Source organism: Vigna unguiculata, chromosome 9 (genome assembly GCF_037176805.1).
Source record: "Vigna unguiculata cultivar grain cowpea cultivar isolate G323 ecotype 2 chromosome 9, ASM3717680v1, whole genome shotgun sequence".
Classification (NCBI taxonomy): Eukaryota; Viridiplantae; Streptophyta; class Magnoliopsida; order Fabales; family Fabaceae; genus Vigna; species Vigna unguiculata.
In genome coordinates, this window is record NC_140800.1 from 18,589,321 (window position 1) to 18,607,008 (window position 17,688).

General features: G+C 31.9%; 1 protein-coding gene across 2 annotated transcripts; it reads left to right on the plus strand.

Moving 5' to 3' along the window:
- The first annotated feature begins 11,745 nt into the window (after nt 1-11,745).
- Nucleotides 11,746-15,869, plus strand: LOC114162198 (omega-hydroxypalmitate O-feruloyl transferase-like). Of its 2 annotated transcripts, XM_085666233.1 has the most exons (4): nt 11,746-11,830; nt 12,461-12,913; nt 14,838-15,714; nt 15,775-15,869. In XM_085666233.1, exons 2-3 carry the CDS (start codon nt 12,476-12,478, stop codon nt 15,699-15,701), a joined length of 1,302 nt encoding a protein of 433 aa, XP_085522359.1. In that variant the 5' UTR covers nt 11,746-11,830; nt 12,461-12,475; the 3' UTR covers nt 15,702-15,714; nt 15,775-15,869. The 2 variants fall into 2 exon arrangements, with proteins under 2 accessions (XP_085522359.1, XP_027901808.1); XM_028046007.1 differs by having other exon boundaries at nt 14,838-15,869.
- The last annotated feature ends 1,819 nt before the right edge of the window (nt 15,870-17,688 follow it).

Genomic DNA, 17,688 nt, shown 5'->3' on the forward strand with positions numbered 1-17,688 from the left:
GGAATTCCTTAGTACAGAGTTAACAGCCTTGAAGGTTGTTGATGATCGCTTACTGTGTACTAAGGGATTCCTTTGCACAGAGTTTGTGGCCTTAAAGGTTGTTGATGGTCGCTTACTGTGTACTAAGGGATTCCTTAGTACAGAGTAGGCAGCCTTAAAGTTTGTTGATGGCAGCTTACTATGTGCTAAGAGATTCCTTAGTACAGAGTAGGCGGCCTTGTAGGTTGTTGATGGCCGCTTACTATGTACTAAGGGATTCCTTAGTGCAGAGTAGGCGGCCTTGAAGTTTGCTGATGACCACTTACTGTGTGTTGTGTACTTGGTTCATGGTATAGTTGGGACAAAAGATTTAGAAAAGGGAATTCAGAAAAGGGCAACCAATTATGCTGTTCAATTCAAAGGTTAAGCTTTTCCCAAGAAAGCTTAGATTAAAGTGGTAAAGACCTTTGATTGTTAAAGAAGTTAGACCTGTGAATGGACAAATATTGAAGATTTATCAAGGTGGAGACTTTGAAAAAGGCACCACCTTCATAAAATTCAAAGATTAGATGAAAAATGTGTCGAGCTAAAAGATGTTAAACAAGCGCTCTTAGGAGGTACCCCGAGTTGTTTATATGTGCATAAATGTTTTTTAGTACTTAGAATTAGGATGCATGTAGTTGTAGGTTTTATTGGTTGAGGTGTGTTGAGAGGAATGTGAAGAGTGCTTGAAACAAAGTTTTAACTGAACATTATTGTTTTCGGCTTAAGCCCCAAGTTTTGGGGCTGAACCACAAAATGCAAGATTTAAAGAGGCAGAGTTTAAATTTTCAAACTTGACACATATATAAATTGTCACTCACCCACTACCCTCTACTCACCCTTTCAACTTCCATTAACTTAAATTGTCCAAGTTCTTGGCATTCAAGGATCAAAACCCCCATCTACATTTGTTAGAACAAACATCCAAGTAAGAACAATCTCACCCGGTTCATCATCTCCAAGTCATTTCCTTCAAGCTTAGGGTTTGCTCAAGCTCAACCATGAACCAGTACTGCAAAAAGGAACTTTGTTCTTGATTTTCAACAAAAAATGCAGTGTATTTAGAGTTTATTTGAGTCTTGAAACCCTATTTTATTAGAAAAATTGATTTGGGAATGATCAAACCCTGGATTTCAAGTTTTTAGTCATGCATGTTGATCCTATTTTGAAAAAACACATTTTCCCCCATGCATGTGCATTGATGAGCAAACTGCATTTAATTGAGACTATACTTTGATTTAATTTAGAAAATTTCATCTGATTATATGAGTTTTTACCAATAATTGAGACTTTACTTTGACAAAAAATAATCACTTCAACATAAATTAATCAAGACTTTACTTTCGTTTAATGTTTTACTTGGTAAGGAGGCAAAAGAACGAGCATGATTAGACATAGCTGAATTTAGTTGAGATTGTACGTTTATTGAATTTACTATGAATAATCTAAAAAGTTCTCACTTTTAATTGACAGAGTACCTTGGTTAATAGTGAGACTGTATTTTTATTTTATTTAACTAAACCTTTTAGTACATAGATTTTATAAGAACTAATTTGTTAGAAATCAATTTCGTGTTCTTTAAGTACATTATTACATTTGTGTCCCTGACCTATTTTCTTTGTGAACCATTATTTGTGTACCTTTTTGTAATCGAACATTCTTATGCATTGATAAACTCCTTTGCCGTTAAGAGTTAATCATTATTTGTGTACCTTTTTGTAATCGAACCCACTTTTTATAGCATAACTGGAAACCGAATATCAATCATGGAAAGGCAAATTAGATTTTGAATGATCATGAGTGTGTAAGTGTGTAAAATGGAGGAAATCTAACTAGTCAATTATGTTTAATCCTAAGTATGATAACTAAGCTAAATTCTAACTAAAGAAAAACTAAATGCTTAACTATTTACTATTCTAATTAGTCTAAAATTTAGAACCTAAGACTAAAACTAAAATTGTTCTAAGATTCTACACCTAAAACTACACTTAACTAACATTACCTTAAGCCATTTAGTCTATACTAAGACCCCATACCAATCACTACTACAAAAAAATTGAATATTAGCTACGAAAAATTTCTTAGCAAATCTCTCACTAGCAATTTTTGTTATAGATTAACTATAAAATTGGTAGGAAATGTTTCGTAACTAATTAGAGAAGGATATAATCATTTGTTACTACATAGTTAATTTGTCTTTAGTCCCTCGTTATTTTCTCATTAAATGAATTGAGAAAGTTTTAGAAATTTTTGCTTATCCATTGTTAATTTGTCTTGTTAAGCAATATCTCCTATCAAGTATCCTCCGGTAGCAATCATGTTGAAAAATGAACTTACCCTCATTCATATCTTCAACCAGAATGACTCCACTACAAAAAAAAAAGATATATAGCATGGGTCATTTTATGGAGGTTAAAGAAACCTCCACAAATAAAGATTATATAGACAAATTATAATAGATTTTATAAAAGCTTATAATAGAGGGGTTTTTTATTTTTTTAGGAGGTTTATGACCTCCGCAGATTGCAACACATTCTTCTCTTATGAATTCACGTGTTCCCTCCTAAATTAGAAAAGTAATGAATCTTTCCCTTTCACTCGAAAACCTAAGTTCAGAGTGCCAATTGATTCTGCTGCTCCGCAATTAAGCCATGCTGTAGCCTCCGTTGCAGCGATCTTCGTCGCGCCAGCTCCGTCGCGCCGTCTCTGTCGCGCCAGCTCCGTCCCGCGGTCTTCGTCGCGCCAGCTCCGTCTTGTGGTCTTTTGAGAGGACATGGTGTGGGTCCTTTTGAAGGTGCTTTTCTTTTTCTCCCCCATTTCTGATTAACAAAATCATAGGTTTCATCTTCTTCTCTTTTTCTTCCCCTTTTAATTCCTCTGTATGTACAAAAAAAAAACCATGTTGTGTGTTTTTCATATAGGAATTCATTAAACTATTTCAGTTATGTGTTTTTCACTGTTCTTTGGTGAATTAAATCCCAAAAATTCATCAACAAAACTTGTTTCATTAGTGCTCCAAAATGCTCAAAATGTGTTTCTGAGAGTATCACTTATGGTCAATTAATGTGTTTCTTCACTTTTGTTTTTACTTGCAGCTGTCAATGGACTCATCACCTAATCTCAACTAGCATCCTGGTTTTATTCTCTATCTCTTTATTCATTTGTCATTTGTCATGTTTATGTGGCCTATACTATTAAAACTAGCATTATTTGTGTGGCCTACATAGAAGAAAATCTAATATTAAAATGGTTCTTCTTGAGTTGGTTTTGTTTGTGTTTTCTATGGTATTCTGTTTTGGGAGTTTCTTGTTTATGCAGACACGTTACAATCATGTTGTGTTCTCTTCATTGCACGAAATAGGCTACCTTTGGAAATGGTTTGGGATGCATTCTTTAGGGTGCCTTCTTTTCTCTTTTAGTTGTCATTGACTTCTATATCATGGAAATAAATATGGCAAATACTTTTATCAGTCATTATTTCATAGCTGACATGTTTGATATTTTTCAGTTAGAGCAGCACAAATGAGTATAGTTATTTAATATCAATATTAATACAACTTTGTATCACAAAGTTTAGTTATTTTTATATTTCTCTTTATTTTTGTTTATGTCTTGGATTGAAACAAATTGCTATCAGTTAATATATGTCATTCCATAATAAGTTAATCTCAAATTGTGGGAAACACAATAAGTTTTGCTTACATTTAGAACTTACAATTCTGGTCGTCTCCTTAAATAAAAATATATAATGCTGAGGTTAAAAAAATCCTGATTAAATTGAATGAGTTTATATCTGTTTTTTCTTTCCATATACCATGGCCATAAAAGAGTATGTTGTTTTTTACTATAGCTATTTAAAAAATAACACAAATGATGGTTTTTTTTTATTTGTTGATAATGTACAGTGTAAAGAATTTAAATTCAAATCTTTGTGTGAAGGAGGTAGAGCCTTTAAGTGATAGGAGGTTTATAGGCTAAAGTGAGGTATACCAATATTGTGGTTAGTTTAGTGTCTTAATGATTAAATAGAATCTGTGTTTATTTTGGTCCAATTTAGAGCTTGAGACACTTTGAATTGCTACCTGATTATTATTAGGAGATGTTGTATTCATGGTTTATTGTTTGTGTTACTTGAATGACCAACATTGTTTTCATTCCTTAAAGTGCTTTTTGTTTACTATTGAGGCGCTGTAATGCCTACTGAAACATTTGTTCCATTTCTTCAGGGAGGTGATAGCAAATTCTCAATTTTTGTTCACTGCAGACCAGGGTTTCTTCTCAACAAAGTAACAACTAAATCACCTTATTTTTTGAATCAACAAGTTAATAATAGTGTACAGGTTAGTCTTTTTTCTTTTTTTTTTCTGTTTTCAACAGAATATTTTTGTTTATAAACCCACTTCCTGTGTGATCTATTATGTGGTGTTCATATTGATAAGGAATCTCACTTGAGTTGGTGTAACTTACCCCCTGCTTATGCTGCAACAACAATTCTTTTTGTGTTATGAAAGTTAATGCTTTTATTAGTTTGTGTGGCCAATTTCACCAAATTGTGAAATGTGAATTAGTTTATTCAATTTTACCAAATTGTATGTAATTTGTCAAAATATAGTAGTTACAAAGTTGCAATCTCATTTTGTCTGAAAAAACTGAGGTATATCCTGTTTTAAGTTGTTTCTCTAAAAGTAAACTTTGATCTATTGTTTTCAATTCTACTATGCTGTGTAAATTTGTCAGAAAATAGTGCTAAAAGGTGCAATCCCATTTTGTTATGCATATCAGCTTCATGGTATTTATTTAGTTCATGTGGATCTATTTCTAGATTGAGTGGGGAGAAGCAAGCATGATAGAGGCCGAGCGCGTTTTACATAGACATGCGCTAAGCGATCCTTTAAATGAACGCTTTGTTTTCCTCTCAGATAGGTGAGGGTATAAATATGTTAACAACTATAAAGTTTTAGTCCTTATACTTTTGCATATCACTATAACTACTCAGCACTTGCTCACAGTTTTGAAAGTATGATTTTCTTCAGTTTTCTTAATTATTTGATAGAATAAATGACATTGATGTTTCTCCATGCTTGAGCCTAACACCTTACTATATTTTAGTTGATTGATTTCTTTGCAACTGTATACCTTTATACAACTTCACTTAAACTTATGACTACATCATGTCAGCATCAACTAGTTTTGTGGATATGTGAGGATACACACTTGCCTTATGCATATTCTGCAGATTGGTCTGTAATGTTACCCTTTTTCTTTCTTTCAATTTGTATCATTCCATGAGTTAAAACTGAAATCTCAATTTTTTTTAAAATTATACCACTGAGTGAAGTTAGTGACACTATTGGTGTAAAAGTACAATTCCTCATACAACAAATTTTGAGAGGTTAAATTTGCTGAAATGGGAACTTTTTGTTAAACTTGGGAATTTATTTGCCAACAACTTAACTGTTTTTTGCATTAACAAATGAACAGTTTTGCTGACACGAACGAAGGCCGTTATAATCCAAAAATGGATCCTGTTATTCCTGTCTATAACTGGAGGAAAGGATCTCAGGTAAAGAATCGGAATCTTGGATCTCAGATGACGGTGGTGTAGGGTGTTGCATGAATGAGCATTGTGAATAGAAGGAATTGAGAAGTGAGAGAAACAGAAATTAAGGTGAAGATTGAAAGAAAAAAAAATGAGCGAAAGAATGATCTAGAAGTATATATATGATAGGATAATGCGAGAGTGAGAATGTTTGGAAGAACATAGTTTCCGGATGTTAAGGGTAAGAGAAAAGAAGAAAAAGTGAGGAGAGGGAGTGAAAGAAGAAAGAAAGAGAATGGAATTTGAATGGAAGTTCGTTTTCCTCTTCTCGTTTGTTTCTGTCTACCAATTCATCAACCCTACTATATATATTACATGCCATCTGCTACTTGTACGGTTTGCTTTGAAACAATATGCATGGATAGTCTATGTGATGCACACAAACTATATTTTTTATTTTACTTTAAAAATAATAATTAAAAAAACTTTATTTTGTGAAATAAAAGTTTATGAAAATCATATACGTGACTCCAAACTAAAAGTTTATTTTACTTTGACATAACTATTTGTTCAATTATCAAAATTACTTAAATTAGTATTACATTTATATATTTATATTATTAATATTACATTTATATTTATATTTAATGAGTTAAGATTTATTACTATTATTATTACCGAAACAAGAAATTGAGGTGGAGGTATGTGCAAAGATTCCAACCCTAAAAGTTAGTAATATGATCAAGATGTTAAGTATATATGTCTTGATCTGAAAGTAAACCTTGTACATGTGATAAGTCTCCTTTATATACCTTATTATTTAGGTAATTATCTGGATGGATTTGATCTGCATTTGGTGTCTACTTAAGAAGGTCTTGTGTAAGTTCTCTACATGACATTATGCATTTAAAAATTATTAGATGTTCCTTTTTTTTTTCTTTTACTATATTAGCTTCAATCAGTCTCCTTTTTTCTTTATTGAAATCATTTTCTTATGATGTAATTCAACACTTGACTATGAACTGATATGTGATGTCAATTAGGTTCTAGTAAATTATATGAACTAACAACTAATTAATTATAATTTCTTCTTTCATGCAGCCTGCTGACACATCCAAGATCCATAATTGCATACCAGATGAACACTATGTTCAGACACTACTGGCTGTAAGAACCCTTTTCTTTTCCCACCTGCACTCTTTTTGTGTCTGTCTTGGAAAAAAGAACTGTTATGATTCACTTAAAAATGATAGTATTTATCGAATTTGGATTCTCTACTAGTTTTTTGTGCTATTCTTCTGCTATGTCTTCAAAATACAGTGATGGACATTAATTCAGTGGTAACAGAAGTACACTAATTTAGAATCCCAAATTGAAACCACCTTGGGTGCAATAAAAGTCTACATGATAATGAAGGAAGGAAAGATCCCTGATGAATTAACTACCTTCTTTGATCCTCAACCACAAATAAGTTATGTCCAGCCTTTGGAAACTAACTATCTTGGTACTTATTTGTGATGTGATTTTTGATACAAGAATTATACTGTATCAGTGTGAGTTAATCATCAATACCAAATAATCATGATTTTTGTGCAGGTCAATGATCTAGTAATAAACTATTTTAGTATATGCATGTTTATTTCATGATTTGAGGTTGACGTCCTTCTTGCAGCTAATATTTATCTTTTATAATTTCAGCAAACCAGTGATGCAAATGAGCCTGAGTCTTCTATGGGTACAAGAGGATCATCTGGTGGTAGCAACATTTAGGTTGTTGATGATTTTTTTAGGATGAAACTATTTTAGTGTATTATGAACTTTGAGTAAGTATGGATTAAGTTGTAATTGTTTCAATATAAATTACTTTTATGTTAATATGTTGATTTTGAGAATCAAAAGTTCTAATGATATATATTTGAGCACTTTGGTTGAAGTATTTGATTGAAGTTTACAAAAAATATTGTTGATGTAAAAATATAAGTACCTCAAATGATGACATACATTGTCAAGTATAGTAGGAAATTCTAATTACAAACAAAATACTATTTTTTTTATGAGATTTGAATAACGCAAGGAAAATACAGTAATAAATCCACAAATTAAATAATACAAACGAAATAGGTTAAAATTTTTACAGTATAATCCTCAAATTGAGGAGGGTATTAACCCCCACAAAAAAAATGAAAAATAGGAATTTTGAAATCAAATAGGTTTATAGAAATAAAGGAGATTTTAAACCTCTACAAAATAATAATCATGAATAGGAGAGATTATAACCCTCCATTAAAAAACTTCCACAATATAAACCTGGTACCAGGAGTTGTAGAAAACCTCCACAAATAACTTGTGGGGAACCTATCTGTAGAGATTTGAAAAACCCCTGCAAATTATTTTGTGGAGGGTAAAAACCTCCGTTAAACGAAATTAAAACCTCTGCAATTTAGTTTTTTTTTTTTTTGTAATGCTCGTCCGTAGTAGAAAGCTTCTTTAACTCCTCCACAACATTCTTTTCTATCTGCTTCATAAGTGTACTTTCCAAATCCGTAGTTTCATTTGCTATAGATTTGAATAAGGTATTGTTCTTCAAAATTTGAATCACCGCATCCAATTCTAGTCAAGATCAATGGTCTTGTTATCCTGAAGGTCTGGGGCAGGATTATTTATAGCTTGATTATGCTCTTGAATGAGTTGATTCTGAGAATAATTTTGTGAGGAAGTTTCATCTGGCCATTCCCTAAAGTTTCAATTCGGTGTTTGAAAGTGAAAATATCAATTCGCTATAGTCAACAGTGTTAAGAGAGTTCAAATTCAAATACCAAAGAAGTTTAAATGTATCAAAATTCAAATAGACATAGCTACATGCCAAAAATTTCTATGCCAGCTTATATCAGATATGCAATTCTAAAAGATAAGACAATTTGTGAAGGCTCTGAAATCCAAAGAAAATAACAACTGGTTTGATAAAAATGTAAAAATAAACTTATGTATATAAAGTTGTGGTGTGATTTTAAATCTCTAGAAGATTATGTAATGTCGCACATTCAGAGGAAATATTGAATCAAATTTAAAACTTTAATAAATGCATCTTTATAGTGTTAACTTTTTAAGAGATTCTAATCAAGAAATAAATTTTCTTCTAAGGCATATCTCAAATAAATTGCAGACTTTCACTATTTGCCAGAGTTACACATTTTTCATGCAATAATTATACATCTATTTAAGCATACAACCTATTGTAAACTTTAACATAATTTTTTTTAAATTAAACGACATAATTAACACCTCCTCGAGTATCTAACAAAATTAAGATCTTCACGAGACTATAAACAAAAATACATAATTCAATCAACGACAGAAGTGAGCTCGTAAAGGAAAAATGATAAAAATATATGTACCGTTGGAGGATCAAAATATAAATAGAGGTTCGATTCCCTACTATTCCACCACATGCGCACCTGCTCGAGATGCAGAGCCATCATTCACGTCGATCAGATCAGTGCAACCTCCACAACGATGGAGACCGTGCTAGTCTTCACAACGACCGTCAGATTACGCCTGAGAGCATCTATGAGGTTGAAGATGGTGTCGAGGTTGAAAATGTTGCTTTCGAAAACACAAATGGGGAAGAAAAAAAGTCTCAGACGAAGTAAACGAAAAGTAGAAGACAACAAAGATAGTCCAAGGCTGAATTATTCTGATTTACATAACGAAAAGATGAAACCCTTAAAGAAATGAAGGTTCTGGAATGTGAAAGAAGAGGGTAGGAAGAAGACATCGAAAGTTTTGAAAATTTAAAAAAGCATAATGATAGAATGACCTTCTATCTTGTACCCTTTTCTTACTCGCCTACGTGTCAACTGATTGGCACAAGTTTTTTTATTTTTTAATTTGTTTTAACTACTACAACATGGCAAGTGAAGGTGAACGCATGTGTAAAAGAAATAGGCGGTTAAGTGAAATGAGAATAAGAGGATAGCCAAAACTACGGTTTCCCTCCTTCTTCTTCGCGAAGTGCTCCGCCGTTCTTCTTCTCCAAGTGTTGTTTACCACAACCAAAAGCAACCAAATGTATGCTTTGAATGTTTGAAAGAAAGTGACAGATTAGGGCGTCAGATATTGTTTCCCACAATACAGAGGTTTCTTCGCATCTTTCCTTGTAGTAGCATTTTGTTTTCTTCTGTCTTAGCATTTCAAAGGTTTGATTTTTTTTTTAGCAGGGTTGCTTGTAACAATCTGGAACTGTTTTGCCGTGCTACTATTGTGTTCATTGTCGTCGGAGAGGGCTTACCCACTGGAAGCAGAAAAGTTTTTAACGACGTAACATTTGAAAGTTTTCATACTTTTTGATGTCTCTTTGTTTTGGTGTGTTTTGCGTTGATCGTCGTCGGTGCCGGCTTTTTGGGTGAAAGAGTTTGGGAAGATATGCAGTTATTTTGTTATGAAAAAATTGCAATGTTATTTTCTCCCTATTTTCTTTTTATATCGGTCAGATATTAGCTACAGATATATATTCTAATAAATTTTAAATTATTTTGTTATGAAATAGTTATAATTTTATTTATTTGTTATTTTGTCATAAATTAATGAAAAATTACCTATAAATGTATGTTCTGATAAATTTATAATTATTTTATTATGAATCAATTATAATTTTATTTATTCACTAGTTTTTCACAAAATAACAAAGAATTAATTATAAATAATTTTTCTTATTAATTTCTTTAGTAAAATAATTTTTTTTTTTGTAGTGCACACTAACTAATATTTAATTAGATGATTAAGTTATATAGTAAGCAAAATCTAAACTAATTATGACTCTAAAACCGAATTTAAACGAAGAAACTAATATCAAGACTAAAAATCTAGTAACCTAAACTACTTCTAAAACTAATACTAAAAACGTGTTAAAAACCTCAAATTAAGCTAGATTTGTAAAACTAATACAAAATGCTCTCTAACCTAAATCTAATCTAAAAACTAATAATTAACCACTAAAGTTAACCCAAAAGAATGCAATTAGTCAAGAAAAAGCTCAATCATAAGGAACTTATTATGCAAGATTTTGTAAAATGATTTGAACATTCCAGGGGTTCTTCATTAGTATTCTTTATTATTGATAAAATAAAACTCCAAAAAGAAAGCATTAAAAACAATTTTTAAAACAAACATGAAAATTACTATTGTGAAGAAAAAAAAGAAGATTCATAACAAATAAATTGAAAAACTCCAATTAGATTTTAATAGAGATGTCAAATTGAGCCAACTCGGCTCACACAGGTTGACTCACCACAAGTTGAATTGAGAATGAGAGAACCTAACACGACTCACTTTATGGTGAGTCAGAAATTTTGCAACCTGGATTAAGTGGGTTAGCTCACCAACCCATATAAAAAAAATTTATTGATTTATTTTTAAAAATTCAAATATTTAAATAATATTTTAAGCAACTCATGAAATGAAAAACATGAGTCAATCCACCTACAATTCGCCTCAAACCAGTTAAAACCTATTTTGACATCTCTAAATTTTAATATTAAAGTGAAATTTAATCGGTACCCATAAATCTTAGAAAAGAACAACTAACTAGTGTTCCATTATATAAAAGATATTGTGTATACATATATACTAATCTATTTTCTATTTTATATAGAGAGATATTTTAATTGGTTATAGTTATAAGTTGGGATTACCATAAAATAAGGATTTTTCTTTTCTTTTTATTTTGAAATAACAGCATTATATTTGAGTTTGCAAGCGTCAAGCACCGATTCCACCAACCAAAGGTCCTTAATAAATCATCCCTTTCTGTGTGTCTGGTGTGAATTTGGTGTTGGAGAATGATATTTCAATTACTAAATTTTGACAACCTTTTTTTATAACATGAGATGATATTTTATAAGTGGTTTTGGAATATTGAGAGTAAAAAAATACAAAGATGGAGTACTTAAAAAATGACACGTAAAGTTATAAGAAAAAATTGTCAAAATTTAGTAGTCAAAAAATGATTTCATTTGGTTTTCTACCTGCTATAGCTCAACCTTTGTAACCTTTGTGCATGCATTAATTTGCACCTATAAATTAGACGAAAATAATCAAGGTAATTAATCTGTCCCTATCAAGTTGGTACATTTTGTTAACCAAACGAAATGGTTGTCAAAACTTTTAGCTCACTTCATTCTATATAACTTCTCCAACCCAATATGTGCGTGCTATCAGACACCCTCACTCATCTTTCTCTCCTCAACACTTCTCGTGCTAAACATTGTTTAGGTAAGTAAAAGCCTCAGTGCGTCTTCCTTATTTTTCTCATATTATTTGTCATTATAGTGTTTTCCCGTGTACTATTTCTTTCACATACTTTCAGTCTTGATTGTATGTTTCAAATTAGTCACTTTAGATTTATTTTTCATTAGTACAATGAAGGATATAATTTATAGATTTGAAAGTATACTGAGAACACTGAACTGATAGAAAGAAAAAAAATAAAAAAATCTTTTTTCTTTCTTTCTTTATTACTTTTTTCGTATCCGATTATATCAGAAAACATATCCCGTCACTATTTCTTTTTCTTTCTAGGTGTTAACTAGGAAATCATTATTATAATTCTGAATAATTTACATATATAACTCCTAATCGACTGTTATTGTTTCAGATTAATTAAAACTTTGAATGTCACATAAGAATTACAAGAGCAATATGTAAAATTATTCCGCAATTTCTTCTTAACTAGAGTTTTTTTAAGAAATTTGCCAACAATTTTCATCAGCTAGAATTGAATTATCATGGTTTCATCATATATATATATATATATATATATATATATATATATATATATATATATATATATAAACGTTGCCAGAAGCAATCTCTCTGTATTCATGTAATCGTGGCTGTTGAAAGGTTAAGTGATACGTGATGGCCAAAACGGAGTCTGGAACTGAACTGAACATAAAGCAAGGAGAACCAACGCGAGTTCAGCCTGCAGAGGAAACAGATAATGGACCCTACTTTCTTTCAAACCTTGACCAGAACATTGCTGTTCCAGTGCGCACGGTGTACTGCTTCAAATCTGCTTCCAGAGGAAACGAGGATGCTGCACAAGTTATCAAAGATTCCTTGTCGAAGATTCTTGTCCCTTATTACCCCATGGCAGGCACGCTGTCGATAAGCTCGGAAGGGAAGTTGATAGTGCGTAATCCTGGTGAGGGTGCATTGTTTGTTGAGGCTGAAGCAAACTCTGACATCGATGAGATAGGAGACTTGACAAAACCAGACCCTCATACTCTTGGGAAACTGGTTTACAATGTTCCTGGTGCTCGAAACATTCTTGAGATGCCTCTTATGACTGTTCAGGTTTGTTATACGTTGCCTCTATGACAAATACATATCATGAATGGGAAATAAAATGAAGAGAAACTCATAAATGTGATTGGAAATATATAAAAAAGAAATATAAGAAAAACCATCAAATACAAACGAAATGAAGAAAATAGGATATACATATATAATTACTAGAGTTTTGTGTGAACAGCACTCATGTAACCTGACACGGCTCAACTTCACCTATACGAGTTGGTCACTTAGTGAGTTAATCCAATTCAACTTACTTATTTGTGAGTTAAAAAAATTCGAATCTGGTCTAACCCACCATAGGTCGATGAGTTAAACATGTTAACTCATTCACTTAATTAAAAAAAATATAATTTTTTTCTTCAATATAAAAAAAACTAAATTATAATTTTGATTAAAATTTAAATAAACTTCAAGAGAATCCAAATGCAATCCAAAAGGATGTTAAACTTCACCTACAAACCAAAATCACAAAAATACCATTGTGTTGGCTAAAAAAAATAACCTAACTTGACCTAAATGCAAAGCTCAACATAATAAAAGCACTTAAGCACTTATGTGGGTTGGTGAGTCAACTCAACCCGTGGTGAGCTGTATTCTAGGTAAGCTGAGTCAAAAATTAACCTATATTAAAATTTATAAAAAAATTTCGATCTAACCCGGTCCGATCCATCATGGGTTCAGGTTGGCTCGCGGATTCCAACCCATTATGACTGCTTTATTGAAAATTTGATTGTATAGATTTATATTTTTTACTTAAATGTATGAAATTACGGTTTTCATTAATACGATTAATTTTTTAATATATATATATACATATATATATATATATATATATATATATATATATATATTTTGGAATTCAATTTATTTAAATTTATCTTTATAAATATTAAATTATTTGTACAAATATTTTATTATATAATTTTATTTGAATTATATTTTAAGATTACATTTTTATTTGAATTTATATTTTGAAACTTTGGTTTCAAATAATTCATTTAATTATTTTTTAAAAGCATATATGAGTGTCATAAATATTTGTGGGTATAAAAAATCTAAGCTGATGAATATTAAAGTGGATTTTTTTTAAAAGGATAAGACTCATTATCAATCCTAAGATTGACCATTGATAAAAAAAAATCTACAAAAAGCTAAACTAAATTGAACAACTCAAATACAAAGAATATGTAAATAAAATGAAAATCATACGATTCGATATTCTACCTTTTCTTTTTCTTTAAAATGAAAAGATAACCACCGTAAAAGAAAAATAACAATAAACTTCAAAAAGTAAGAAGCATATTACGCACTGAAGTTGTCAATTGATAGAAGATTGTCTGGATACTAAGTATAAAAATGTATTGAGCACTTACAAGGAGAATTATACAGAAAGGAAAATAATTTTTTACTACTAATTTCTTTAGGTGACATTTTCCAAGTAGTTTTTCATTTTTTCTTTATCTCATTTTCAATCTTCTAAAACCACTTATAGATGACACATCATGTTGTAAAAGAAAGTTGTCAAAATTTAGTAGTCAAAAAATATCATTGTTCATACAGAAATACTTAAATTAGGATTTCTACATATTAAGAATTCATCGTTTCCAAAAGAAAAGCTAGTGTTCGTTTTTTATAATTGGATTAAAAAAAAAAGGAATATGACATTTTTTATTTAATTATAATGAGGCAAAATTCCTTTTTAATTTTTTTTTCTTGACATCAAGAACCTTGTTCTTATTCTAACGAGCTCATTTAATAGTAAGTTGTTGCATTATTCATAATAAGTGATAAGATTAATGATAGCTCAATTTTATTTTTTTTTATCTTTCCTTCAATTATAGTAAAAGGGGAGATTCTTTTTATTTCTGTTATTTACTCAGATAATGATATTTATGTAAGAGATGCTAAATATTGTAAGTTGCAGGTGACAAAGTTCAAATGCGGAGGTTTTACTTTGGGGCTTTGCATGAACCACTGCATGAAAGATGGACTATGTGCCATGGAGTTTGTGAATGCATGGAGTGAGACAGCTCGAGGTTTAGACTTAAAAATCCCACCATTTCTTGATCGAACCATAATCAAAGCACGTGATCCTCCCAAAGTAGAGTTCAAACACAACGAATTTGCCGAAATAGAAGATGTGTCAAACACTAGAAAGCTTTACGAGGAAGAAAACATGCTCTACAGATCCTTCTTCTTCGATCCTGAGAAGATCGATCTACTGAAGAAAAAGGTCACAGAAGACGGAGTTTTGAGCAAGTGCTCAACTTTTGAAGCGCTCTCAGCGTTTGTATGGAGAGCTCGAACTGCAGCATTAAGGATGCAACCTGAGCAACAAACAAAGCTTCTCTTTGCAGTTGATGGAAGGTCAAGATTCGTTCCCCCAATACCAGAAGGGTACTTTGGCAATGCTATTGTGTTGACAAATTCGTTGTGTGAGGCTGGGGAGTTATTGAAGAACCCTTTGTCATATTCCGTGGGATTGGTTCGCAAGGCAATTGACATGGTCACTGATAATTACATGAGATCTGCCATTGACTATTTTGAAGTCACACGAGCTAGGCCATCTCTAACAGCCACACTTTTGATCACAACTTGGACTAAGTTGTCTTTCCACACCACAGATTTTGGCTGGGGTGAACCTCTATGTTCTGGTCCTGTCACCCTGCCAGAGAAAGAAGTCATTTTGTTTTTATCTCATGGTCAAGAAAGGAAAAACGTAAATGTTCTTCTGGGTTTGCCCAAGTCTGCCATGGAAATTTTTGAAGACTTGGTGATGCAGGTGTGAGATCATGTAGTAGGTTCGCATAGGTTTACTATTGGTCGGATTAAAAAGAAACCCTAATAAAAAAATCTGGTAGTAAGTATGCATGTCCTCAAATTTGTAATAAAGACATTTGTGTGTACACCCACAAATTTTCTTAAAATGAAGTTGGTAGTAAGTATATTGAATCAATCATGTATGCACCCAAATATCTAAGTGTCTCACTAAACTCTGATATCTCCTAATTCCTATAAAATTTGTAGTGTATATAACAATAGTATCATGCAGTGTAAACAAAAAAAGAAGAATTAAGTTTCAAAAAATGGAAGTAGGATTACCACGAGGGAGACACTCTAGAAGGAATACTAGAAACGCGTTAAGTGGAAGATTTTCTAGATGTAGATAGAAGTGCAAGAAGTCTTCTTATTTAGAAGAAAGAATAACGCGTACAAAAATATTTCATTTTAGCTGCAAACAAAAAGCGTCGGTCGGCCAGATGTAAGACGTTCATAGCGCCAGCAGCGATATGTAAGCTGAAGTGATGCTGTGTAAGAAAACAAAAATTAAACACACAATCATATTATAATTTATATTATTAATTAGTGCTGCCTATGCCGATGCAAAGTTATTAAAAAAAATTAAATGAACTTTAGTAATGAGAAAACCATGTCGGATAAAATAAAATTATATTTTAAATTAAAAGACAAGTGTAGCGTCGACTTTTGTGATGAACATTGTTTCTTTTCCGATGCAATGGCGTAGTTATGGTGTCGACGCTTTACCGTCGTTCTTGTATGTGACGCAATAGTGTCCTCTTTTCTGTGATCCAATAGCGTCATGTGTTTACGACTCTAGGCCGACATTGGCTTTAAAGTGAGAAATGAAATTTTGAATTAGGATTAAAATTTCTCTCCTCTCTGTTTTCATTTTCATTCGAGCCCTAAGCCCCATTTGATCCCGCTTCGAGCGCCATTCCATTATCGCGCACCCAGCAGTATTCATTTTTCGAGTAACCATTCCATTCTATCGCACCCAGTTCTCCATTCCACATTTCTTCGAGCAGCAAGCGACATAAGTGTCAATACGGTTGGTTCAAGAGTCATAATAAGTGGTCATCGCTTGGAAATAGAAAGAGTCATGGTATTGCCGACTCATGTTACCGATCATTATACGAACTTCAGCCTTTTTAAGGAGTTTAGATTCTCTACTAGTTTTTTTGGGATTGTCTTTTGCTGAGCATTAAAAATATATTGTGTTGATGTTTTAAATATTTTTTTAATATATTTTAAAACGTCAAAATTAGTGGGTAATCAGTGTATTATAAAGGCACAATAGAGGATTCATATCTTTCTACTTTTTAAGAAATTATTCTTTTCCTCAGGAAATGAAGGCTATAAGAGAATCAATTGCTTTCATAGGTAAGGAAGTACATATGAGCTCTCTTATGACCTTAAGGGCTAATTGAACTCACTTGAAAGAGGGAGACAAAGATGTGAACATGAAGTTCAGAAGTTCCCTAAATGTGGGTATGGACTAGGAACAAAGATTCTTTGAAAGAATACCCTTCATAAGCATATAGCTAACATTCATTTAGAACCGGTTCTTCATGCAATAGGGTTCGTTCCTCACACAAGACTAAGTATCCTTTCCAGCGACATTCGTCCATCTCGAGGCTATTTCTTCATTCCTATCGCAGCGTTTTCCCAAACAAGATTAAGATTGTTTAAGATCAGCGAATGTTGTGGTAGGAGGTGAATCAATTTGAGGGTTCATTGGGCTTGTGTGAATCCACACCATTGTCGATTTCACACATTTGAGCAGGAGTTGCGAAGTAAGGGTCAAATCCCTTCTTTGATTTGTTGATTAGTTTACATTGACAAACCTTAATGGATCCCCAATGTTGAAGTTGAAGGTGATTGAAATGTTTGTTAGAAGGAACAATAACTTGGAGCTTAGATTCTTGGCAATGAGTTATGGAGTTTTGAGGGTGAGATATCTGATTTTCTAAAGT

Excerpts from the sequence above, each read along its gene's own strand:
- LOC114162198 (XM_028046007.1), top strand. The coding sequence starts at position 12,476 with ATGGCCAAAACGGAGTCTGGAACTGAACTGAACATAAAGCAAGGAGAA. Across the intron at positions 12,914-14,837 it reads TGCCTCTTATGACTGTTCAG|GTGACAAAGTTCAAATGCGG; the intron begins GTTTGTTATACG and ends TGTAAGTTGCAG.